The sequence below is a fragment of the Staurois parvus genome, unplaced genomic scaffold, assembly GCF_062004578.1.
Source record: "Staurois parvus isolate SC_StPar_1 unplaced genomic scaffold, SC_StPar_1.0 ptg000137l, whole genome shotgun sequence".
In the NCBI taxonomy this organism is placed as follows: domain Eukaryota; kingdom Metazoa; phylum Chordata; class Amphibia; order Anura; family Ranidae; genus Staurois; species Staurois parvus.
Window position 1 is genome coordinate 13509639 of NW_028317933.1, and position 26741 is coordinate 13536379.

General features: G+C 39.8%; 1 protein-coding gene and 1 non-coding gene across 2 annotated transcripts; one reads left to right on the forward strand and one right to left on the reverse strand.

Annotated features, from left to right (window-relative positions):
* Positions 1-20112: 20112 nt before the first annotated feature.
* LOC149465837 (U6 spliceosomal RNA) lies at positions 20113-20219 on the reverse strand. Its single transcript, XR_016312219.1, has one exon. It is a non-coding gene; the product is annotated as a U6 spliceosomal RNA (small nuclear RNA).
* Positions 20220-25155: 4936 nt separating this feature from the next.
* LOC149465838 (chemerin-like receptor 1) lies at positions 25156-26373 on the forward strand. Its single transcript, XM_089673458.1, has one exon. It carries the CDS (start codon positions 25156-25158, stop codon positions 26371-26373), a length of 1218 nt encoding a protein of 405 aa, XP_089529584.1.
* The last annotated feature ends 368 nt before the right edge of the window (positions 26374-26741 follow it).

Here is a 26741-nt window from a genome sequence, read left to right on the forward strand (position 1 = left end):
ACATGCATTCTTCAAAGGGTAACTTGTTTATCTAATTAATAGCAAAAGAATGTAGTTTAGGAAATATCTGGACAACTTTGATTATAATTATGACTGCAAGTGTCCAAGCCCAAAAGGCATTACCTGTCAACAAGAAGATTAAAGGGGCTCCTAAAAGTGGCCAGTCAGAGTGCTTATCATTATACTGAATTGGGAGAATGTGTATATTAGGGAAGTTTTATTTTGGTTAAGTGTGACAGGAGAAAGTGAGTCCTCTTAGGGCTTCTGATGGTTGCATGAATACTCTCACCCTAGGTTCACATCTGTGCGGGTGGTGCCGCTGCAGATCCGCATGAAAATCCGTGCAGCCGTACCACCCACACAGAGAATTGCGGACCTGCGGGCATGTGCCATTAGTTCTAATGGCACCCGCTCGCACAGGAAAACGCAACCATACTGGGAACCGAGGTTCCCGTGCGGGTTGCGTTTTCCAAAGAAGTGCAGGGACTTCTTTCCTGCGTGTCACGGGCACGAGAGTCCTTTCAAATGAATGGGCTCTCGTGCCCGTGCAAAATGCGGCCCGCATGGCCACATACATGTGAACCTAGGGTAAGTATCCTGTCATCTGCCTTGTCTGTACCTGTCATGTACCTGACTGGAGACTGAAACGATGAGGTCGGCCTCACTTGTGTCACTAGACCTGTCCCCACTGGAAGTGGAACAGAGGGTGTCTAAGGACCAGGGGGACAAGATGTTGTTTGCAGCTCTTGTTGTTGGAGACTTTGGAAGACTGATGAACCTCCAATTCAGGATCAGTAGTGATATGCAGAGCTGGTATGGTAGGTCGCCAGGTGTGCACCAGAGCAAGGCAGGAAGCTGGGATGGGAGACAGGAGCAATGTCATAGGAATAGCCGGGGTCATCAACGGGCGGACAGCGAGGTACCAAATCAGAAGCAAGCCAAAGTCAGGAGCAGAGCCGAAGTCAGGAACCAGTATCAAGCAGGAGAGTAATCAGAGTCTGGTCAGGAACAAGCCGGGTCAGCAACAAGGAAATCACACAGGAACGAGCAGGAAACGGGGAACAGCTGAAGACCAGTCAGCACTCAGCACTGGCAGAGGCACCTTTTAAATAGTCCGTCTGGCGCCAATCTCCACCGTGCGTGTGCACGTGCGTGTGCGTGATCATGCATTTCTGTGCACATGCGCACGTCTATTCACCAGCCATCTCACGGGAATTCCCTTACAGTAGTAAGTTTTATGAACTGTCCCTGAACTGATTAAATGCATCTCTCTGGAAAAGAACTGTTGGACTAGTTGCTGCGGGAAAACACATTTTATAAATATACACTCCCCATCCTTCTCCTATTGATAGAAGACAACAGATTGGTGCCATACACTATAAAGCTTAGTATGTATGCAGATGACATACTTTTATTCCTCACTCAACCTACTGTCTCACTACCTAACTTATTTCAAACCCTACAACAATTTTCATCACTTTCCGGACTATCTGTCAATATTTCCAAATCAATAGGGATGCCAATAAATATTCCAGAATCCCAATTTAAAGTCCTACGTGATTCGTTTGACTTTACCTAGTCTAAAGAGTCTCTCCCGTTGATATCAAAATTCCGAAAGATGCTTCAATTGTGGAGTTCTTATCATATTTCTTTTCTAGGAAGAGTTACGGCTATTAAAATGACAATTCTCCCTAAATTGTTGTATCTTTTTAGAGCTCTTCCCATTAGATTGACCAAAGAATATATCATTAAATTCCAAATGGAAGTGGATAAGTGGATAACTTGATATGGGCCTACTCCTGTCCTCGTTTTTCTAAAAAGATTCTGTATAGATCACAACACGAGGGAGGTTTAGGTTTACCTAACTTCTGGCTCTACTAATTGGCTTTTCGTTTTACACTTTGCTCAGTGGCATATTTACAAATCGAAAGTCCCTTGGGTTAAATTTGAAAGTGATTGCATTTTTCTTCCCAGGATTTTTTCCCAGGATTACTATGGGACACAGGGTTCTCTCCACACAAGCTTAAACCTTTAACCTCCTTAGCGGTATTTCCGAGTGCAGCTCAGGGTAAAATTTCAGTTCCAAGAGCGGTAACCCCGAGCTACACTCGGGCTTACCCTGCGGCGTTGCTCAGGGAGTCCCTGCAGCACTTACCTTGTCCTGCGATGTGTCCCCTGCAGTGTCCCCGGCCATCTCCTCCGGCCGATGCCGGCATCCGGCTTCCGTGTTTCGGTCCCTTTGACATCGGGACGTACGGGCGCCGGAACCGTCAGCGGGAAATTCGAAATTTTTTAAAAATGTCATTTTTTTTAAAATGATTATTATATAGTAAAACATTGCTGTTTCAATGCATTTCACATACATTTTGTCCCTACTGCTTTGTCCTGTGCCCTGCCTGCATTTTGACTGTTCTTTCTGCCTGGAAACTTGGAAAAGTCCATGGCGTCCAAAAAGCGTCCCTTTATGTCAAAAGCGGTTTTAGATCGGCTAGAGAACAGCGATAGTAAATCAGAACCATTTGCAGAATTGAGTGATAATGATTTGTGGGGAAATTCGTCATCAGACACTGAAAACGATTTTGCGAATTTGCTCAGCGATGTGCGAATTTGCCTCTGTATTTCAAATTTCAGTGTTTTTGGTTTGATTATATTATTGAATGAAATATCTTATTATTATTTTTTATGATTATTTATTAAATTATAATTTATGATTTCGTGTTTCAAGTTTTATCATATCCGGAATGTTTACTAGACTCTTGTTCGTACAGATTTCAGTGAGTTATTCCTAAAAATTACAGCCTACAATAAAAAACTACATATTTCCATGCAAAAAAATTGTACCGCTTTCAGCACAAAAAAAATCGGAAATAAATCATACCGCCAAGGAGGTTAAATAATTTAGTTTCCCAATCCTTGCAACTCTGGCAAACATACAAACACAAATTTTTACTCTTTTCTGCAACACCACCTCAAGTGTCATACTTAGGAGACCCAGCGTTTCCTCCTGCGTATCAAGAACCATTAAATTTCACCTGGTGGACTAACAGTAGCCTACTGTTTTTTAACATTCATATCCTTCTAACCTCCTACCATATTCCCCACACTGAACGCTTCAGGTTTTTTCAAATCAGACACTTTTATATGACTCACTTTAAAAAAAACAAGAGGAAGAGGTCTTATCTGTGAAAACAGGTTGGTGAATATGGACCCACAAATTAAATTTCTTTATGTGCAAAAATGGGAATCAGACTGTAACGTAACTCTATAGATGATTGGGAAGAATGCATTGTGAACCTTCGTAAATGCACTAGATCACTTACAATTTATGTAACTGCAATTAAACTAGACGATATTTTAGAGATATAAAATTGCATTCTATCTTTCCATTAGTGCCCCCGGATTGTTTTAGAGGATGTCAATCCCCAGGCTCATTTACCCATATTTTTGTGGATTGGGAGAAAATTGCCCCTGTTTGGCGCAAATTTGAAGCTTTCTCTACAGCTATATCTGGCACTCCCATTCACATTACCCTAGCCAATTGTTTACTTTTCACTACTATCCCAGGACTTTCTATCCCTCAGATGAGACTCGTTCATACCATTTGTGTTTCTATATACTGGCTTACAGCTAGAAACTGGAAGTCCCCCTCAGCTCCCATTCCACAATTAAAAACGAGAGTAGACTCAAGTTGCCATATGGAAAAAATATTTCACACGTTATATCATTCTATGAGTTTTTATAACAATAAATGGGATCCTTGTTTTGAACACTCAAATCTCTTTTTATAATTACTGAATATTTATTGATCCATTGTTATCCTTTCCTAAATGGATCATTTATCTATGTTTGCCTTTTCTGTTTATATACTGATATTGTCTTGTTTTCCCTGGTTATATGCCTTCACATGTAATGAACCTCTTTGTTTTTTTTTCTTATTGGAATACCATATTTAATATATTTGTTCAACTGTGCTTTCTTTGTACCACCAATTTATACTTAATAAAAGTTTGTAAACAAAAAAAAAATATAATCTGTGTTTTTGAATGCTTTCAGATTTTTAAAAATTGCGCCAAAGTTTCTGAGTAAACCGGAAGTGATTTTGGACAATTTTGGCTTTATTCAGCCGTCAGCAGGCGAGAGGCAGCGGGAACGTCCTCTCCCACTGCTTGTGGGAGTGGTGGCTCTTTATCCTTGAGGCCCCATTCACACTTGAGCGATTTGTAGCTCGAAGCTCCAATACGCTTGAGGAGAAAGAAAAAATTATTTTCAACAGAGATGGTTCATATCTTCACTCCAAGTCGCCTGAAGCCAAACGCCTGAAGCTCACACAAGTTCCAGAGCTTATTTTGTCAGTCAAATCGGACAGATATGCAAGTTTTTGAATGTTTTTAGTTCCATAGAAATGAATGGAAACATGCAATTTGCGCATCTTTTTGATTTTTTTTTCTGCTCAAATGAAAAAATGTAACAAAAAATTTGCAATAATATATAAATAAATAAATTCAAAATAAGTACACAAATAAATAAAAATAATTATAAATACTTTATAATTAAATAAAATAAATGAATAATATGTAATAAATAAATAATAATTAGCCCCTAGCTTTAACCCCTTAACCCTAAAAAATTATTGTTATTATTATTATTAATAATAATAATAATAACAAACACCCAAACCCGACACATTTTTAATTATGATTATTATTATTAATAATAATAATAATAATAATAATAATAACAACAACAATCTATTTATTTTGTGTTAATCTGTTAATGTTATTAATTAATTATTAATATTATTATTATTATTATTTAAGGGTTAGGGGGTTAAGGTTGGGGGAAAATATTATTTATTATTATATATTATTTGTTTATTTTATTTATTTATGATTATTTTTATGTATTTGTGTATTTATTTTACATTTATTTATTAATGTATTAGTATTATTATTAACACCCTAACAAAAAAAAATAAGAAGACAATAAATAAAATATTAATCCCGAAAACCAGCCCCTTACCCCAACAAAAAAAAGATAATAAGTGAATAAAACTAAAGAAAGAAATAAAAGCTGATGGACAAGCTAAAAAATGGTAAAAAACCTAGCAACGGATGATGCAACAGATGATATTTTTCTCAAGCTCAAAAACATCTGAAAATGCTGTATGAAAATGCACATGAACGTGCAAAAATAGTGTGACAAAACACGCAAAAAATGATTCATATCGTTACAGTGCAGTTAAGTGATCTGCAGTGATTAGCTTGTATTGACCACTTAAAGTCCTTCTTGTTTATAAACAGACAATGTATCTCTGGTGCCAATGGAAGGAATAGTGCCCTATCTTTGGTGTAATTGGGAGGAATAGTGTTCCATCATTTAAATCTGTGGGGGGAATTACACCACATTGTTGGTGTCAGTGGGAGAAATAGTGGCCCATGATTGGTGGCAGTGGAAGGAATGGTGCCCTATTGTTGGTATCAGTGGGAGGAATAGTGTTCAATTGTTTTTATCTGTGGGAGGAATTATGCCACATTGTTGGTGTCAGTGGAAGGAATGGTGCAATATTGTTGGTATCAGTAGGAGGAATAGTGTTCCATTGTTTTTATCTGTGGGAGGAATTATGCCACATTGTTGGTGTCAGTGGAAGGAATAATGTTCCATCCTTGGTGTCAGTGGAAGGCATTATGCCCCACTGTTGGTGTCAGTGGGAGAGAGGATGCCTCATTGTTGGCACCAGTGACAGTAATATTGCCCCAAGGGCTGGATAAAGGCTAGCAATGGGCCACGTCCAGCTCCAGGTCACAGTTTGGAGACCACTGTGGTAAAACTATGGAATAAGGAATACAGAACTCTGATGACATGTGAGAGCGAGGGAGCCCAGGTCGGTAACTACACATTGCTGGGGAGGAGCAGTCTATAAGGGGGCACACTCACTTTGCCCTGACTAAATAAATCAATGGTGCCTTTTTAAAGGGCAATGAATATCAGCACTGGGACATAGAAGAACCAGGACAGCTAAAGGCATCATTAGCTAAAATATTAAGATGAGGAAGAATTGCTGTAAAAGTAAGAAATTTCTGATTTTACTACATTGCCTTATTCATTTCCTTCAGAAATATTTGTAGTTCTTGGGGTACTCTAGTAAATTAGCATGGCATGAATTATAAAAGACCTATTATATAACCACATTCTTAACAGTCCATTAAGATTCATTTACAGCCACATCAATGTCAGTGAACTGTGGCTCCATTATTCCATTTTCCTGTGTAAATAAATGGAGTACAGGAAAAAAAAAGTTTTTATTGTCCACCTATAAATATGAGAATGCCTTGAGAAGTGGCCACTTACAACCGACAAGTAGCAAGAATGGAAACTACTTTTTATGAGCAGGTAAGACATTCCACTAGAACACATCGAGGTTGATTTACTAAAACTGGAGAGTGCAAAATCTGGTGCAGGTATGCATCTTCTAACTTCAGCTTGTTCAATTAAGCTTTGGCAAAAAAAAACAAAAAAAACTGGAAGCTGATTGGTTTCTATGCACAGCTGCATCAGATTTTGCACTCTCCACTATTAGCAAATCAACATCATAGGGAGGAAGACAATATTATTTATTTATTTCTATTATTTCTTTCTTTCTATTATTTATTTTTCCATTTGCAAAAGACGGGACACTCTTCTGCATATTTGACAAGATCTGTGCTATTAACCAGCTATTACTAAAAAAAAAAATTTCTTTGGAGCGGTGATAAATCCCACAATATGAAATATATAAAAGATAATGCATCATTGTGGAAGTTTTTAGGGATATTAAATATATAGAAGATAATGCATCATTGAGGAAGTTTTTAGGGATATTAAATATATAGAGGATAATGCATCATTGTGGAAGTTTTTGCGGATATTAAATATATAGAAGATAATGCATCATTGTGGAAGTTTTTGCGGATATTAAATATTAAATATATAGAAGATAATGCATCATTGTGGAAGTTTTTAGGGATATTAAATATATAGGAGATAATGCATCATTGAGGAAGTTTTTGCGGATATTAAATATTAAATATATAGGAGATAATGCATCATTGAGGAAGTTTTTGCGGATATTAAATATTAAATATATAGAAGATAATGCATCATTGTGGACGTTTTTAGGGATATTAAATATATAGAAGATAATGCATCATTATGGAAGATTTTACGGATATTAAATATACAGAAGATAATGCATCATTGTGGAAGTTTTTAGGGATATTAAATATATAGAAGATGATGCATCATTGTGGAAGTTTTTAGGGATATTAAATATATGGAAGATGATTCATCATTGTGGAAGTTTTTAGGGATATTAAATATATGGAAGATGATGCATCACTGTGGAAGTTTTTATGGATAATAAATATATAGAAGATAATGCATCATTGTGGAAGTTTTTACAGATAATAAATATATAGAGGATAATGCATCATTGTGGAAGATTTTACGGATATTAAATATTAAATATATAGAAGATAATGCATCATTGTGGAAGTTTTCATGGATATTAAATATATAGAAGATAATGCATCATTGTGGAAGTTTTTACGGATATTAAATATATAGAAGATGATGCATCATTGTGGAAGTTTTTAGGGATATTAAATATATAGAAGATAATGCATCATTGTGGAAGTTTTTACGGATATTAAATATATAGAAGATGATGCATCATTGTGGAAGTTTTTAGGGATATTAAATATATAGAAGATAATGCATCATTGTGGAAGTTTTTAGGGATATTAAATATATGGAAGATGATGCATCATTGTGGAAGTTTTTAGGGATAATAAATATATAGAAGATAATGCATCATTGTGGAAGTTTTTATGGATAATAAATATATAGAAGATAATGCATCATTGTGGAAGTTTTTACGGATAATAAATATATAGAGGATAATGCATCAATCTGGAAGTTTTTAGGGATATTAAATATATGGAAGATGATTCATCATTGTGGAAGTTTTTAGGGATAATAAATATATAGAAGATAATGCATCATTGTGGAAGTTTTTAGGGATATTAAATATATAGAGGATGATTCATCATTGTGGAAGTTTTTACGGATAATAAATATATAGAGGATAATGCATCATTGTGGAAGATTTTACGGATATTAAATATTAAATATATAGAAGATAATGCATCATTGTGGAAGTTATTAGCGATAATAAATATATAGAAGATAATGCATTATTGTGGAAGTTTTTAGGGATATTAAATATTAAATATATAGAAGAAAATGCATCATTATGGAAGTTTTTAGGGATATTAAATATTAAATATATAGAAGAAAATGCATCATTATGGAAGTTTTTAGGGATATTAAATATTAAATATATAGAAGATGATGCATCATTGTGGAAGTTTTTAGGGATATTAAATATATAGAAGATAATGCATCATTGTGGAAGTTTTTACGGATATTAAATATATAGAAGATAATGCATCATTGTGGAAGTTTTTATGGATATTAAATATATAGAAGATAATGTATCATTGCGGACATTTTTATGGATATTAAATATATAGAAGATAATGCATCATTATGGAAGTTTTTAGGGATATTAAATAATAAATATATAGAAGAAAATGCATCATTATGGAAGTTTTTAGGGATATTAAATATATAGAAGATGATGCATCATTGTGGAAGTTTTTAGGGATATTAAATATATAGAAGATAATGCATCATTGTGGAAGTTTTTACGGATATTAAATATATAGAAGATAATGTATCATTGCGGACATTTTTATGGATATTAAATATATAGAAGATAATGCATCATTATGGAAGTTTTTAGGGATATTAAATATATAGAAGATAATGCATCATTGTGGAAGTTTTTAGGGATATTAAATATATAGAAGATAATGCATCATTGAGGAAGTTTTTAAGGATCTTAAATATTGCAGGAGTTCCAATTTGGCACAAGGACATGATATAGATGGTGGATCTCTGATACGATACATAGATAGGGTTGGGTCACATAGAAAGGCATGTATGGATGGATGGATGGATAGATGGGCATTGATAGACAGACATAGAAGGACACAATGGGGAATTAATAAAAGGTGTTCTATCTCAGCTGGTGCTATTGCCAATAGTTATCAGCTTATATCTTTCATTTATTCCATGTAGCTTAGAAAATGAAAATGTAAAAACTGTTTGGCTGTACTCCAGCTGGTACAAAATCTCAGACAATTCTTAGACAATTTTTATAAATCCCCCCCCTTCCCCCATTGTGACTGATGAACAGATAGACTGTTTTTTCTGCTAAGCTCCCATAGCTGTGGGCTTAAAATGCTTTTGTAGACTTGGATTCAAGTCTATGTACATGGGTTATATCAGAACTCTTTGTACATGTGTTGTAGAATGTAGAAAATGCCTGTCTGTAGGAATGTCAGAGCAAACATTTGCTTTGAGTTATTGACAGAGAACACATTTTATTTTTCTGCCAAAATGCTCTTTTAGGTTGTAAGCATTTAAAATGGCACCCCAGTACACCAAAAGCTGGTACACATTTGCTGAATATAGACCAGTTATCAGCTGGTTCATCAGAAACCGGCCGACATTTGGCCAGTGTGCACTGCAGCTAGGGTTGCCACCTTATTCGTTTAAAACCGAACACATATTAATGACACAGGTTCTGTGGCTGCTTAAGATGGTAATTATAAAGCAAAAAAGGCAGCGCTCCTCCTTAGTATAATCTCAAAGTGCTGATACAAATCTAATTTAATCCTTATAACAAAAGTGTATAAAAACCAATATTACATATCTATCTCAAAAATAATAAATACTCTGCAGCAAAAAGTGTCCTTTTACAACTTATTCAATAAGCCAAGAATGTGAAAGAAAAAGAAAAAAATATATATATATAGAATGTCCAAACACCATAAAAATAAAATGTATGTATAAGTGTCTCCTGTCTTCAATATTCAAACTTCATGTAAAAAAAACACACAAATCACCGTGCACAAATCCACCACCAGATAGATTGGGTAAACTCAGCAGAACAATATGCTGGTCAGATTATAAACCAGCACAAACACTTCTGCTCTGGGAGCAATGATCTGCAGATGGATAAACAGCGTGTGTGGAGTTTCCGCTCTGTGAGGACATCAAGTGACGAAACGCGTATAAGTGTCTCCTGTCTTCAATATTCAAACTTCATGTAAAAAAAACACACAAATCACCGTGCACAAATCCACCACCAGATAGATTGGGTAAACTCAGCAGAACAATATGCTGGTCAGATTATAAACCAGCACAAACACTTCTGCTCTGGGAGCAATGATCTGCAGATGGATAAACAGCGTGTGTGGAGTTTCCGCTCTGTGAGGACATCAAGTGACGAAACGCGTAGGATGGGGCTTTTGGAAGTGATGTCACCGCGTTCAGCATCTGTGTATACTGGAGCAGGCTGTTTGATTTTTGCTGTGCATGCTATTTATGCTAGAGTCGGCTCGGACACTAGTAAATGTGAGTGGAATAAAGTGTGTTTTTACAAATAAATGTTTGATACAGTATTACGCTATGAGTCTTTCCTCTCTTATATTCTGAGTTCATTCCGAGACTGAGAAGAATTTAGTGGCATTTGAATTATCCCACATATGCTGGCTATCCATTTGCAAATGGTTGCTCCCAGAGCAGAAGCATTTGTGCTGGTTTATAATCTGACCAGCATATTGCTCTGGTGAGTTTACCCAATCTATCTGGTGGTGGATTTGTGCACGGTGATTTGTGTGTTTTTTTCACATGAAGTTTGAATATTGAAGACAGAAGCACACTGTAAAGCCTGGTACACACAGGCAGTTTTTTTCCCATCTAAACCAGCGGGGAGCTCGCTGTACTAACATATGATGTTAGTACAGCAATCTCCCAATTGAACAATTGTGTACTGACAGGTGGACTGCCCCCCGCCAAAACACACCATTCAGCACTTGCAGACAATGGCTGCAAGCACTGATCAGATGATGATCGGCTGCTCTTTTTTCCAGCATTCCCGAACGTCCGGCATCTGTTGAACAGGCTGCTGTACACATGGACATAATGTCAGCTGGTTTCTCCACCTCCGCAACATCGCAAAAATACGCACGTTCCTAACCCCAGAAACCACTAAACAGCTCATCCACTCCCTCATCATATCATGACTCGGCTACTGCAACTCCCACCTCACTGGCCTGCCTCGCCGCTGGCTATCCCCGCTTCAGTCGATCCTGAATACGGCTGCCAGACTCATTCACCTTTCCAACCGCTCCATTTCCGCCACCCCCCTCTGCCAATCCCTCCACTGGCTTCCGATTGCGCAATGAATCAAATTCAAAATCCTAACACTGATGTACAAAGCCGTCCACCATACTGCCCCGAACTACATCACTGACCTAATATCCAAGTACCGCCAAGCACGTACACTCCGCTCCTCACAAGACCTCCTTCTCTCTAGTTCCCTGGTCTCCTCCTCCCATGCCCGCCTCCAGGACTTCTCCAGGGTGTCACCCTTTGTAATGTACAGCGCTTAGTGAACCATTGGCGCTTTATAAATACTGTATAATAATAATAATAATAATATTGACTGATATTCGGTCCATGTGTACCAGGCTTAAATGTCTTTCTGGTCTGTTTTGGTGCATTGGTAGCCCACTCAAAGGAATTTAACACAATGGGCATTAGCATGCGACATAATGAAAGCTAATGCACTACAATGGAACTCATAGGTCCAAATGGGCCATTAAAGATTTAATCACTTGCTGGCAGTCATCTCATTAGGCTTTGTTTTAATCACTAGGCATAGCACTGACTACTAAATGGGTGAAACAAATGGCTCCCTAAGGAGTGAGCTAGGTCAAGGACATGCAGGGGTATTACCTAGGGATCAATCACATGAGATTGGAGCTTTGTACGATCATGCAAAACTGATTGCAGCTACATTCTACTTGTGTAGCTTATTCTCTAAGGAACCATTTGTTCCATCTGTTTAGATATCAATTGCTATGCCTATTAATTAATTTCAGGCAATTTTAGTAGCACTATTGAAAGAAGCAGAATATTTTTTTCAAAAGGTTCCCTGTTTCTAGGGACAATCTTAAACCAATGTCTGGACAGATCTTTCCTGCTTAGATACTTTCTGATGAAGAGGGATCTAGGCCTCTGGTCTATTTTTCTATCTGTGTCCCTGTTATTGAGATTAAGATTGTGTATCTCTCACCCCGAAGTCTCCAAACTGTTGCCAGTGAGCCAGATGCAGCCCATTGCTTGCCTTTATCTGGCCCCTGGGACACTTTTCCAACCCCTCCCACAGAAATGAGGCACTATTCCTTTGATTGAAATAAATTATGGGGCACTATTCCTTCCACTGACGTCAACCATGGGGCACTATTCCTCCCACTGGCACCAAAAATGGAGCACTATTCCTTTCCCTGACACCACTGATGGAGCAATATTCCTCTCACTAAAACTATTGATGTGCCGCTACTTTTCCCACAGACACCAACTATAGAACACTACTCCTCCCACTGAAACCAACAACATGCCCTATTCCTTTCACTAATACCAATGATGGGACACTCCACTCCATACCAGGCCCTTCAGATCTGACATGGATTTTAAGGTAAACCCCATGCCAACATTTAAAAAAAAATGGTGTGGTGTTCCCCCCAAAATCCATACCAGGCCAAATGGCAAGTGCCCCCCCTACTGAACCATACCAGGCTGCATGCCCTCAACATGGGGGGTGCTTTGGGGTAGGGGGAACCCCCATAAAGCACGTTGTTCCCATATTGATAAGGACAAGGACCTCTTCCCCACAACCCTGTCCTGGTGGTTGTGAGGGTGCGGGGCGACTTATCAGATCCCGGCCCCTGGGATGCCCCCAGTCAATGATGTTGCAAGGAGGTGGGGTCACCTGGTGACATCACTGGGGGGGTTGCTTTTTTAATAAAGGACTTGCCAAAAACGTTTTGCATTTTTACTCACTTTTTACACTTTTTTTGGTGAATAAGTATGGGTACTATATACCTCAGAAACTAAGAAACTAAAATCACCCCTGTACAATATGTTAACTGCTTTCCCACCGCCCTATAGCAGAAATGCTGCTACAGAGCGGCACGGGTATGCAAACTCATGTATATATACGTGATTTTGCAGTTCCAGGTAGGGGGCGCGCGCCCTACCTGCACCGCCATTCATGGCCTCGGCTGTCAATCACCAGGTCCCGGCCAGTGATTACTCGCAGGCACCTGGTGATCTCCGAGTATTACCGACAGGGGAGAGACCTGTATGCAAACAATACAGATCTCTCCCTGTCAGCTCCTGTACACTGCTTTGTATGGCTCTGTTTAGCAGAGCCATACAAAGCAGTGTGCTTGCAGTTGAAAGCACACACACAGCATACTGTGAAACAGCACGCAGTTAACCCTTTGATCGTCCCAGATGTTAACCCCTTCCTGCCCAGTCCCATTAGTTCAGTGTCAGTGCTTTTTATTAGCACTGATCACTGTATTGGTCAGTCAGTTACCCCCCCTCCCCAATGTCAGAATGCCGCTGCAGTCCCACTAAGAAAAAAAAAAATTCCAGTATATATACTGCCATTTGTAAACGCTATAACTTTCGCGTAAACCAACTAATTTACAGGTATTGGGATTTTTTTTAGCAAAGACATGTCACAGAATACATTTTGCCCTAAATTTATGATGAAATTAGATTCTTAAAGATTTTGTTTTGGACATGTTTAATAGCCAAAAAGTAAAAATATATATTTTTTTCTCAAAATTGTGGGTCTTTTTTTGTTTATAGCGCAAATAAGGTGATCAAATAACACAGAAAGAAAGCTCTATTTGTGGGGGAAAAAGGCTGTAAATTTCATTTGGGTGCAGCATTGCATGACCGCGCCATTGTCAGTTAAAGTAACGCAGAGCTGTAATGCAAAAAATGGCCTGGTCAGGAAGGGGGGTAAATCCTCCGGAGGGCAAGTGGTTCAAAAGCCACAGATGTGGGAAATTAACCTTTAATTGCCATTTTAACCTGTGTGTGTATCATCGTGTGTGTCTGTACCAACGTATGTAAAGTTTTGATCAGGGCCATTTGGGTGATTTCTGATATCATCATAATTAAAAAAAAAGAGCAAAAACAAGTATGTGATATTAAATGGCTTCATGTGATCCCTATCCTTACATTAAAATGTCACGATTACTGCAAGGGTAGGGGGTAAATCCTCAGCAGGACAAGTGGTTAAAGCTTAGACTGACTGGATTCATTGTTAAGGGGAACTCCAGCCATTATCATTTCTCATTTTCAAGTGTGAATGTTGTTTATGGCCCAATCACATCTTAGCAGTACAAATGAAAAGAATAAGTGAGCGCTTTTCAAATAAAGCAGCTGGGCACAAAGGATAACCAATAATAATCCTCATAAAAATATTCATAAAAAAGTGCAGCGCTAAAATAAAAACTAAAATGCATAAGAATATATCAGAATATAAAAAATGATATATATAAAAATAAATAGTCCCAATAGAGATGACTTAAAGTGAGAAATGCACACTAACCAGATGTGCACATTAAATGTGCAGTGTAGATATCCTACAGCTCAATAAATGATCATCAGGATGGTAAAGATAGGCGTATTCCCTTGGTCCGATATCGGTTCTTTCTCGAAGGATGTGCTTGGCACGTAACGTGTAAGGAGGAGCCTACGTACGCCATGACGTCACGCCGTCGGAGCATCGTGGAGCTCCGGCGGCCATTACATCTGTTAGGACGGTTAGTCCTCTCTGCACTTTATAATTGTTACCGGATGCATCCCCTTTGCTACTGTCACTTGTTTGCAATAAATTTGTTTTAATCAAACAATACATCACTATGGGCATTTTTTGTCTTGACCCCTTGCGGGGAGCATCTTTTTTCTAGACACCGCTCTGCCCAATGGAGGAGTCTTGCTTTTTTGGTGGAGTTGTGCCTGGCTCTGTCCTCAAGGGGAATTTTTTCTGCTCACCTGTGCACCATCCGAGGATCCTTTCTGACCGAGGGAATACGCCTATCTTTACCATCCTGATGATCATTTATTGAGCTGTAGGATACACTGCACATTTAATGTGCACATCTGGTTAGTGTGCATTTCTCACTTTAAGTCATCTCTATTGGGACTATTTATTTTTATATATATCATTTTTTATATTCTGATATATTCTTATGCATTTTAGTTTTTATTTTAGCGCTGCACTTTTTTATGACCATCTTAGCAGTGCTTTAAGGCATGTTTGGCAATGTGTCCTGCATTAAAGCAGCATATTTAATTGAATGACTTCCTAATGCACTGTTTTCGGCAAAGCACCACAAAGTTGTTGTGTTACCTTGCGTTGTGGCGTGCGCAACAAAGGTGTATTGAGAACTTGGTGTGCCTTTCAGTGCACTGCAGAACACCAATGTGCATACTATGCGTTGCTGTGTGTTATTGCAGTGCAACCATGGCATAAATAGATGCATATCCAGAAAACAAGTGGAGTGAATCTGTAAAATGTTATCCATGCTGCTGTGCTAAAATCAGAAAACCCACTCAGAGTACTGTGAGTTTGATAGGATATTCCTATGGCTACATTGATTAGCGATTTACCCCAGGTTCACACCTAAGTGTTTTCCGCAGCATTTTGCAGAAACGCAGTACAGTCTATTTAACATGATTTCCTATGGGACATGTTCACATCTCCACGTTTTCACCCGATGTGTTTTATGGAAAGAGTCAGGGACATTTTTGAATGCAAAAACTTTGCATTTTTGGTTCTATAGACTTCAATGGAAATGCTGTAGAAAAGCATGTAGTGTGTTTTTGTTGCGTTTTTTATGCATTTTACTTTTTAAATCTGCCTAGCAAAATTTAAAAAAAAATGACCCCCCCCCCCCTCAAAACGCAGAAAATGCAGTAAAAACACAGGCAAAAACACCAAGCAAAATGCAATGCAGAAACGGCTCAAGTGCAACCTGCATAGGTGTGAACCTAGCCTAAGGTGGGAATACACGATTAAAAAAATCGACCGATCAGTCATCCAACAACCGAGAGGCGTTCGTTGGTCAAAATCGTGACACACATTATCCAATGTAAAAAAATGTTCGTCGGGCAATACGTAGTGTTGACGTCTTCCGTACAAGTGGAAGTGATGCAGTGTGCGTGTGACCTTGTAGCCACGCCCTTCCGGCCAGAACGAGGGATATACACAACAATTACCAGCAATGAGTATAATATAGTTTATTACATTATCTACAGTGAAGGAAATAAGTATTTGATCCCCTGCTGATTTTGAATGTTTGCCCACTCACAAAGAAATGATCAGTCTAAAAATCGAATGGTAGGTGTATTGTAACACTGAGAGACAGAATAGCAACATAAATTCAAAAGAAATGCATGTTTAACAAGTTATGCACTGATTTACATGTTCATGAGGGAAAAAGGTATTTGATCCCCTATCATTCAGCAGGATTTCTGGCTACCAGGTGTCTTTCATACAGGTAACAAGCTGAGATTAGAAGCAGTCTCTTAAAGGGAGTGCTGCTAATCTCATTTTGTTACCTGTATAAAAACATGACTTTGTACTTGGTGGCAAAACCCTTGTTGGGAATCACAGAGGTCAGATGTTTCCTGACAAACTTTTCACTGTGGTTCAACCAGATTTTTTCGTTTACAATATCGTTATCAGTTAAAACATCCTGCTCCTCAACGAGAAAATCGTTCGATCAGTGGTTCCGCAGACGTTTTCAGACAATTTTCTGATCGTGTGTACGGGGCATTAGTGTTTGGTGGAAATGCCTCCTTTTAATTCTGTGTGATTCAGCCTCCTGTCGTACAAGAGGCAAGAGAGGGTGAGGAGAATTTTCAATGAGACAAAATGAAAGTGTGTCATCAATGTGCATTATTGGATTCCAGGGTCTTGGATGAGAATGACCAGCAGAATGACAAATTAATTGCTACCGACTAACACGTGACTTGTAAGCAGTAATTCCAGGATGACTTCAACACCCCAGGGAGGTTGTTTCTGCATCGGCATCTAATTGGAGTTCCTTTACAGAGCAATTCCTGGCAGCAAGTGAAAGCATTCAGTGGGCTAATGATGCGATCCAGTAAACATAGCAACCAGAAAGTTCACTCAAATGATCCTGATCTGAGTTGTGTAACCCCTGATAGAGCAAGTACACATTATTCCACAGAGAACAGGTAACTAGCATGGTAGACGTAGCGGACCTTAAAGGATAAGTTCACCTTTTGCACAAAAATAAGAAATGTGCATTTTTGTGAACATAAAAAAAATGTGCATTTATTATTTTTGCCTGCAGGAGCCTGTAAAGCATTGCACCAGTGATCAGTAGATCGCTGATGCCATGCAGGTCTCCTGCAGACCTGTCAGAATATCTGTTTGCCGTACGGAATGTACAGACAAGCAGATATTCTGACAGGAAGCTTCAATGAACTACCACAGAGCTACACAGCACCAAGATAGTTCATTGAAAACTACAAGCCGATAGCCGCTAAGGCTGCCAGGACTAGTAGGCAGGGCCGTGGATAAGGGGGTGCCACCAGTCCTCCTGTACGGGGCCCAGATGTGGACAGGGAGGGTGATCCGCACATCGTGGGGGGCGGCATTTACTGGAACTGATCCCCCGTATTGCTCTCTCTGCAGCAGCTGAAAGCTGGCTTCTTCTCCTCTCCTTCCTGCTGGCTTTCAGCTGCAGCAGAAAGAGCCAAACAGGGGATTGTTTCCAGTAATTGCCCCCCCCACCACACCCATCACCCTCCCTGTGCACCATACGTTTCTCCCTGCTGCCCAGACCCCCCTGTGTGCCCCTGCTCCCACAGTGCTGCCGGCTTCCCTCCTCTTCTTCCCACCAGGAGCTGCAAGCACACAATATGATCTTTCAGGATAGAGAGTGGGGGAAGGGTCTGGTAAATATGTCACATTTACCAGCCCCTTCCTTTTCTGAATGAACACAATGAGTGATTGGTATTGATCACTCACTGTGTTCATTCATAAGTGAAGCATAGTAAACTGTGGGGTTTTTTTTATTGGGGGGGCTGTAAGGTTGGCTGTATGGGGCCCCCGTGGTTTCTAACAGCAGCCCTTCTTGTAGGCACTCATTCATTGAACTTTGTGAATGAGCGACACGGCCATGTGGGGTGGAGCCCCGCATGGCCGCGCTGTTTTCTCCGTACTATTTGTCAGAGGGAGTTGTGACTATTTGTCAGAGGCTGGCGCGGCTGCGGTTATGGGAACATGTTACATGTTCCACCCTAAAAACAGTTGGAACATGTAAGATGTTCTCAAAGGTGAACTTATCCTTTAATATTTAGTATTATATATATATTTAAATAATATATTACCACTACTATATTATGTATATATATTATAGTAGTATATGAAATAATAGAGATTTGCACAACGGAAAAATGTGTTTTGTTTCGTTTCAGATTCATTCATGAAGTTAATCATTTTGTTTCGTCATATTAGTTATGTTAGAATGATTGGTTTTGTACAGTATATTCTGATTCATTTTGTATATTTTTGTTATTTTCAAGTCAATTAAACATTTCAGAAGACAGCTTTATTAGTTCTATTCTATTCTATTCTATTCTAATCTATTCTATTTTTTCTATTCTTTTTTTATTTGACTCTATTATATTCTTTTGTCTATTCCATTTTGTTTCTATTCTATTCATGTCTTTTCTGTTCTATTCATTCTGTTTTATTATATTCTATTTTTTTATTTTCTATTCTGTTTATTCTGTTCTTTTAAATTCTATTCTTTTTTTCTATTCTGTAAAGCAGCCTAAGTAGGAATCATCATGTTATTTCACTTTTACACCTTACTGTGTTTATTGCAATATGTTACCATTTTCACATTAAAATTCCTTTTCGAATTGGAATTCAGACTCTTTCAAATTAGAATTCATTTTCCAATTCAGACTCATTTTTTTATACGATTTCAGATAATTTGTTTTGTTATAATTTATTTTGGATTCATTGAAATTCGTTGCTATTGTCATTCAGAAATTCGGATACATCCGATTCTTCAAATAACAAAAATTTGGGGTGAATTTCAAATTGTAACGAAATGAATCGCGCATATCTATGAAATACTACAGAAGACAGCCAGAGACTGGACTACCAGGATGACTGGAGACCGTGGACATGTTTTAGCAAACAGTCAGATATTGGGGACATGGTTAATGGGACTGCCAGAGATCACTAATCATTACAGCTTCTTTACAAACCAATGTACTAGTTACTGGGCTTGAGGACTGCATAATTCAGACCAATGGGTCACCGATGGCCTTAGGGCAAAAGGCTGGTCAATAGGGCCATACAAGGCCAGTAGAAGGGCAGTATGTTTGTACTTCCTAAAGTCTGTGCTTTGTAAATTAACGCTCCTCATTTTAGTTACTGGGCTCAATGGCTGCAAAATTAGGATTAAAAGGTCACATGGGGCCCTGGGGCAATAGGTTTACAATCATGATTTCAGTAAGGTGACCACGCAGAATTTACCAGAACACTGTTGCAGCCAGGGGTGTGCAGGAAAAAGTGACAATGGTGAAGATGAACTGAGTAAGCCCTGTCACCCTAAGGCTAGGTTCACACCTATGCAGTTTGCGTTTGATCAGTTTCTGCAGTGCGCTTTGCGTTTTACATTTTTGCACTTTTGTCGTATTTTCAATGCGTTTTCCTTTTTGTTTTTTTAATTTTTTTGCTGCTAGGCAGATTGAAAACGCATAAAAAATGCAGCAGAAAAGCACTACCTGCTTTTCTGCAGCGTTTCCATTGAAGTCTATAGAACCAAAAACGTTCAAAAAAGTCCCTGACCCTTTCCAAAAACCGCACCGAGTGAAAACGCGGAGATGTGAACGTGTCCCATAGGAAATCATGTTAAATGGACTGTAGTGTGTTTCTGAAAACCGCTGCAGAAAACACTTAGATGTGAACCTAGGGTAAGACAGAGAGTGTGTGTGAATAGATTTTACTGATATGATATAACTAAAAGCCGGACATTTAAAACAAAGATAATATATATATATATATATATATACACACATTTTTTTTTTATGGAACGCTTCACAAATTTGCATGTCATCCTTGCACAGGGGCCATGCTAATCTTCTCTGTATCGTTCCAATTTTAGTATATGTGCTGCCGAAGCAAGCACAAGATTATATTTTTTTATATTACAGGGACATATTTAGCTTAAAGCAGATCACCAGTTTTAGTTTTCAATTAAAATTTACATTAGCCCATACTTGTTAAAATGTTACTAAACCCCAGACCTGCATTCACTATATCTGGTCTCCCACAGTACACAGAACATGCAAATACAATTATTTCAGTAAATATAAACTTCTAAATACCTTTTATCAGCAGTTAGAGCAGTCTTGTGACTTCTATCAGTGTCCAGCAGAGCACTGGTTAAAGATTGTAGAAGGAGTTTTCATTCTGCTCTAGGAGGATGCAAAACCCCTGACCTCTGTCTGGAGAGTGCTGATTGGCCCTGTGCTGATCACATGCACTCCCCCAAGAGAAAAAAAAAACTCTCTAGCAATACACACTAAACTGAGCATGTGCAGAATGACTCCGCATGATATGTCTTATCAGGAGATAAGAGGGGGGCACTGGAAGAAGGGGAGGATCAGATAAGTCAGGATCAAACAGCATTTTTAAACAACGCAGAGGATTAACCCCTTAGGTTCAACAGTAAGTATAACAAGCATGCTTTACTGCATATACAGACTGATTTTCCTGTTGTGGGTTTAGTAACACTTTAATTTAAAAAAAACAGGTTTGGCTGAAAACCTCACCTCCTCCCTGGCTCTGTCCCCAGCAAACTCACTTCTCCTGGTCCTAGGCACTGCTCCTTTTCTTTCCATCAGCATTTACAGCAGTTTCGGGGGGTGTGGTTATGAGGAAAGATGGTTCACTTTCGGGTGCTTGGATTTAGATACACTCTGGGGTCTAGTAATAAAACATTTGTTGGACCAAAGTCACACACATATGTGCATACTGCACAAATGATGGCTTTAATATAGATTAGTGTGACTCAGGGTGTGGTTGCCACCATCCCTATTTTTATAAACATCAAAACTTTACACTCATAATGGGATTTTAAAGGCAACCTATTGACAAAAAAAGTTTTTTTTTTAAATAATATTTATTTGTACAATTTTAAAAAGTGTACCAAATATATAAACAGCACGACTGTTCATTCCATGCAATACTAGAGGACTATAAGTATTACTTAAAGCAGGGCTCCACCCAAAAGGGGAAGTACCAATTTAAGCCCTTGTCCCCCGCTCCCCATTAAGGATTGGCACCTTTGGCACCCCGAATTCGACAGGTACCCGTTCCCACGTCCGCTAGGCAATCGGAAGTGAAAGTTGTCCTCCACACCTCCCTCCCATAGTCTTGTAGACCTGTCACGTGTTCCAGAAGACTATGGGACCATTCACAAAGAACAGTGCTTCTCGCGCATGCATAGTGGGCACCCGGCTGTGAAGCCGCAAGCTGTCACAGCCGGGTGCTCACACTGAAGATGTCGGCACCAGGGAGAGAAGATGGCCGGTGAAACCAGCGGTGGTGAGGACACCACTGGACCAAGGGACAGGTAAGTGGCTGTATTTTAAAAGTCAGCAGCTACAGTTTTTGTAGCTGCTGATTTTTACTTTGTTTTTTTCAGTTGGAACTCCGCTTTAAGGATTAGTGCCAGGTTCCCTTTAATAGCTTTAACCATGAATTAAGCTTGAAGTAGTAAATAGCAACAATTGGCATAAATGTCTATAGACAAAGACAACTCCCTCTGAATGCCAAAGGCAAAAAGTGAGCAGTAGTAGGAATCCTGCTCTGCAGAAAAGGACATAGACTGGTTGGTTCAGTTGGCACTGCTGTATCTTGGTCTGTAAGGGCTCATGTACACTGCAGCTAAAAAACTCACATTTAGGAGCTGTTCAGCGTTTTTTTCAGCATCCCCTGAACTCTCCCTAATGTTTTCCTATGTGTCCATGTATACATCTTCCTTTACAGTCGTTTACAGGCATTTGAGTTTACAGTAGTTTTTTTGAACGCAGAAAACTTACGTGCAGCAGTCGATTTTATCAGGCAAATCGCATTTATAAGCATTTGCGGTTTAATTTTTTTTTTTAACTCTTCCAGTTCCCGATGCTGTCCAAAGCCTTTTTTCATCATGAAAAATGCATGCAAAGCATTTTCAAGGTACTCAGATGGACAAAACACTGAACACAGGATGTTCCTACCAAGCTTGTCACACATTGTAATGACCAATTCACACTCAGACCTCTCCCACCCTTGGAAACAAAAGATATGTTAATGACCATTCACACCTCAAATTCCTCATGAAGACCCCCTGCCAGGTGGCCTTAATAACTCCCTCCACCAGACACCTTTCCCACCCTTGGGAACAAAAGAAATGTTAATGAGCAACTCATACCTAAACTAATCTCAACACATACTTCTGTCTCTGCTTCTACTCTCTGTATTTCTCTGAAACAGTCTGAAATAGTTAATAATTTACCACTTTTCAGTGCATTCTGGGCATTTGGGAGTTTCTCCTGTGCTTATCTTTAAAAAACACTTCTAAACGCACATAAACGCGTTATGCAAACCCAGCTAAACAGACGTTTTTTAACCTACATTTTCCAGTGTCCTGTGTACATGGGGCCTAACTGTATATCCTGTGGTCAGCTTTAATGATACCTGTACTGCAGATGTATTCCAACAATAGTGCTGATATAACTAGACCGCAAACTGGGGTAACTGTATGATATGTTCACAACTATGTGCAGGTAGATAACTGAGGTGGCGAACTATCAATGTTCACTTTGTTAGTGGATCCATGGGTCTCTCTCACCCGATTAATGTAGTTCAGCAGATTGCCGTGATCCATCTTTCCCAATGAATAGGAACAGTCCACGGGCACTCTGGTCCATACTTGGTGTCCCGCTCTGTCTCCTGATCTCAGAGTGTTCTGCTTGGCAGCATGGCAAGATATGCAGTCAATGAGTTCCTTCCATTCTCTCTCTCTTCAACTCTGGCTCTACAGCCTAGTTCAGTATTTCAGCGGTCACCACAACTCCTTCTCCTTCAGTCTCCCTCCGAACTCTCCTGGCCAATCTCCAGGGCTTTGATATTTATATACCCCTGCCCACACGCTACCTCTCCTGGGAAATGTAGTCTCAGACCCTCTGCTTATCAGCCAAGTCCTGCTATTCAGAAATACAAGTTCCAGAGTGCTGTTCTATCAATGTGAGTAACACTGCATAGCAGATTGTCGCCATCTAATGTCCATTTTAATATACTGCAAGTTATTACATTTCAATGGGTTACACATATATTTGGTACACTTTTTAAAATTTGTACAAATAAATATTGTTATTTTAAAGAAAAAATTTTTTCTCAGTAGGTTGCCTTTAAAATTTCATTATGAGTGTAAAGTTTTGAAATTCTGGCTGTAATTTCTATAATAGAGTAATCCCTATCATTATTAGCTCCATCTAGTAGCCAAAATGTGGCCTATTTTTACAGTGCATTATTTCAGAAAACTATAATGCATTTTGCCCATTCGATGGAGTTTAGGGATTATCCTAAGTAGCACTTACCCCCAAAGGACTTGCTTGGTTGGGTCCTCTGTTCTCTGCTATGACTCTCTAAACTACAGTCCTGGCAGCACAGCAAGTCTTGCTCTAGACTCTTGTCTGTTTGGCAGTCCCTCTGGATCTGTTCTCAGGAATCCGGTCATCATACAGGTCCTCAGTGTCTCTCTCTCTTGTGTGAGTCCAGACACACATCGCAACAGGCCTGCACTCTCCAATTCCCCACAATGCAAAAGCCCACACCAATGCTCAAATGCGCTCTCTGTTCTCCCCTCCTCCAAGGTTCCCCTGGATGTTGTAGTTCACAGCCTATCTACCTCCACAACCCTGTGCCTCCACAGGACTCCATCTCCCAGAGTCCAGTGCACTTGCATCATCCAGGTGGGAGCGGGAGATGAGCAGCTGCATTAGCGAGTTCCTTTTTCCCTCACAGACCCCACCACACCTGCAGACACATCGGCCGAAGGGAGGGGGAGGGAGAGCAGACAGACAAACACATGCCACAGCATCAGTGGCACAGTGGGGGGGGGGCACAGGAGCACACAGCCCACTCCTCCATCCAGCTGCACACCCCAGCTACACCTGTTAGAGAAATTGCGGCTGGAAATAATGCAGCATCTACACAGACAGACAAATCTGTGCCACAGCTCCAGTGGCAGGAGGTGAAAGAGAGCAGGCACAGGAGCACGCAGCCCACTCCTCCATCCAGCTGTACACCCCAGCTACACCTGTTAGAGACATTGCGGCTAGAAATAATGCAGCATCTACACAGGCAGACAAACACATGCCACAGCTCCAGCAGCACAGTGGCGGGGGGTGAAGGAGAGCAGGCACAGGAGCACACAGCCCACTCCTCCATCCAGCGGCACACCTCAGCTACACCTGTTAGAGAAATTGCAGCTAGAAATAATGCAGCAACTACACAGGCAGACAAACACATGCTACAGCTCCAGCAGCACAGTGGCGGGCGGTGAAAGAGAGCAGGCACAGGAGCACACAGCCCACTCCTCCATCCAGCTGCACACCCCAGCTACACCTGTTAGAGAAATTGCGGCTAGAAATAATGCAGCATCTACACAGGCAGACAAACACATGCCACAGCTCCAGCAGCACAGTGGCGGGGGTGAAGGAGAGCAGGCACAGGAGCACACAGCCCACTCCTCCATCCAGCGGCACACCTCAGCTACACCTGTTAGAGAAATTGCAGCTAGAAATAATGCAGCATCTACACAGGCAGACAAACACATGCCACAGCTCCAGCAGCACAGTGACGGGGGGTGAAGGAGAGCAGGCACAGGAGCACACAGCCCACTCCTCCAACTGGCTGCACACCCAGCTACACTTATTACAGAATTTGTGGCCAGAATTAATGCAGCATGTATGAAGTATGAAACTTGTCCAACTAATGTTTTATAAAAAAGATCCCATTATGTCATTATGTGATTTTTACAGCATTCTACAAGTGTAACTAATACTATAATACAAATGCTATATATCCCCTTACAGGCCTCAAGGACGGAAAAGGAGATCCTTTCTGAAAATCTGTGTTACCACTTTTGGGACTCAAGAAATCAAAATGCCACAAGCAAGTTCAAATACTTATCAACAGAAGTCAGCCATGTGGTCATAGCACTGGCAACTGTTACCTGCGTGATTGGATTATTCACCAACTCCATTGTCATCTACATCACTGGCTTCAAAATGAAGAAACAAAAGTCAAGACTCTGGTTCCTGAACTTGGCAGTGGCAGACATCTTATTCCTGATGACTACTCCTATGAGACTGATGATTTTACTGTCAAAGAACTGGACCTTGGGATCACATATTTGCAAGTTGAGTCATTTCGCCTATGTGTGTAATATATACTGCAGCGCTTTCCTTATCACAGCTTTATCTATTGATCGTGTCTTGTCAGTGGCCAAAACCTTGTGGCACCATAAGGTCTTCACCCAGCGCATTTGTTTCTGCATCTGCACGGCGATTTGGGTGGTGGTATTGCCTCTTGGAATACCAGCCATCTACTATAATGACGTAAACATGGTTGAAAATGACACTAAATGCGCATTCACTCCTTTTCTCTATGATACTTCCAAGAACGATAGCACTGCGGAAAAGATACTGTATATAAGTTTTGCCTATAAGGCCATTAAAATGACGAGCCAGATTAATGACACATGGGAGCCGGCTGGCTTTGTGAGGTTTCCGCAACACCGGAATGAGTGTAAAGGCAGCATGTGCTGTGCTGATGACATTTCGGTGGCATTGTATAAACAAGGACAGGATTTTAGTAATGTGTCTTTCATTCCCATCATAGTTATTGGATATTTTATACCTCTATTTGTCATGATCTTCTCCAACTTCATTATTGTCCTACAAGTAAGACAATCCCATTGTATAAATTCCAAAAAACTATATACATTTATTGTTATACTCATCGGGGCTTTTGTGCTAACTAAAACACCATTTGCTGTAGCTAAAATGATTTATTTGAAAGCCATTAACACTAAGGATATATCCTTTATGAAATACATGCGTGGTATAAGGATTATTCTGTTTGTGATAGCGAACCTAAGCAGCTGTTTGAATCCAGTATTGTTTGTGCTAGTGGGTAGTAAAGCCAAGGGTCTATTAGTTAGGAGTGTATTCCATAAGTGGACACTTTCATCAAGCTCCAAAAGATCAAATAAATCTGTAAACACATAATACTCTATAAAGTGTTTATAATAGAACACGCCTTCACATATTAACAATGAGTGCTCAACTCCGGGCAACAAAAAAAGTGATCCCTTGCAGTGGGGCTGTAACAACACAGCAAGGGTAAATAGCTTGTTTTATCTAGGGGAGAGGGAAGCACTTAACTTACCTGATCCTCCGCTCCTCCAGAAGGTGGCGCTCTCCCTCAGTCCAGCAGTAGACTGCCCCTTGGTGTCATCATGTCCAATGCAGCGCTATAGACCCTGCCTTGGTTTTGATGACATCAGGATCCTAGACTGCTGGAGCATGGGGGAGAAGAAGCTGTGGGGAGCGGTCTAGCTGCAGGGAGAAGAGGACTGTGTAAGTAAAACTTTTTT

Excerpts from the sequence above, each read along its gene's own strand:
- LOC149465838 (XM_089673458.1), top strand. The coding sequence starts at position 25,156 with ATGCTATATATCCCCTTACAGGCCTCAAGGACGGAAAAGGAGATCCTT.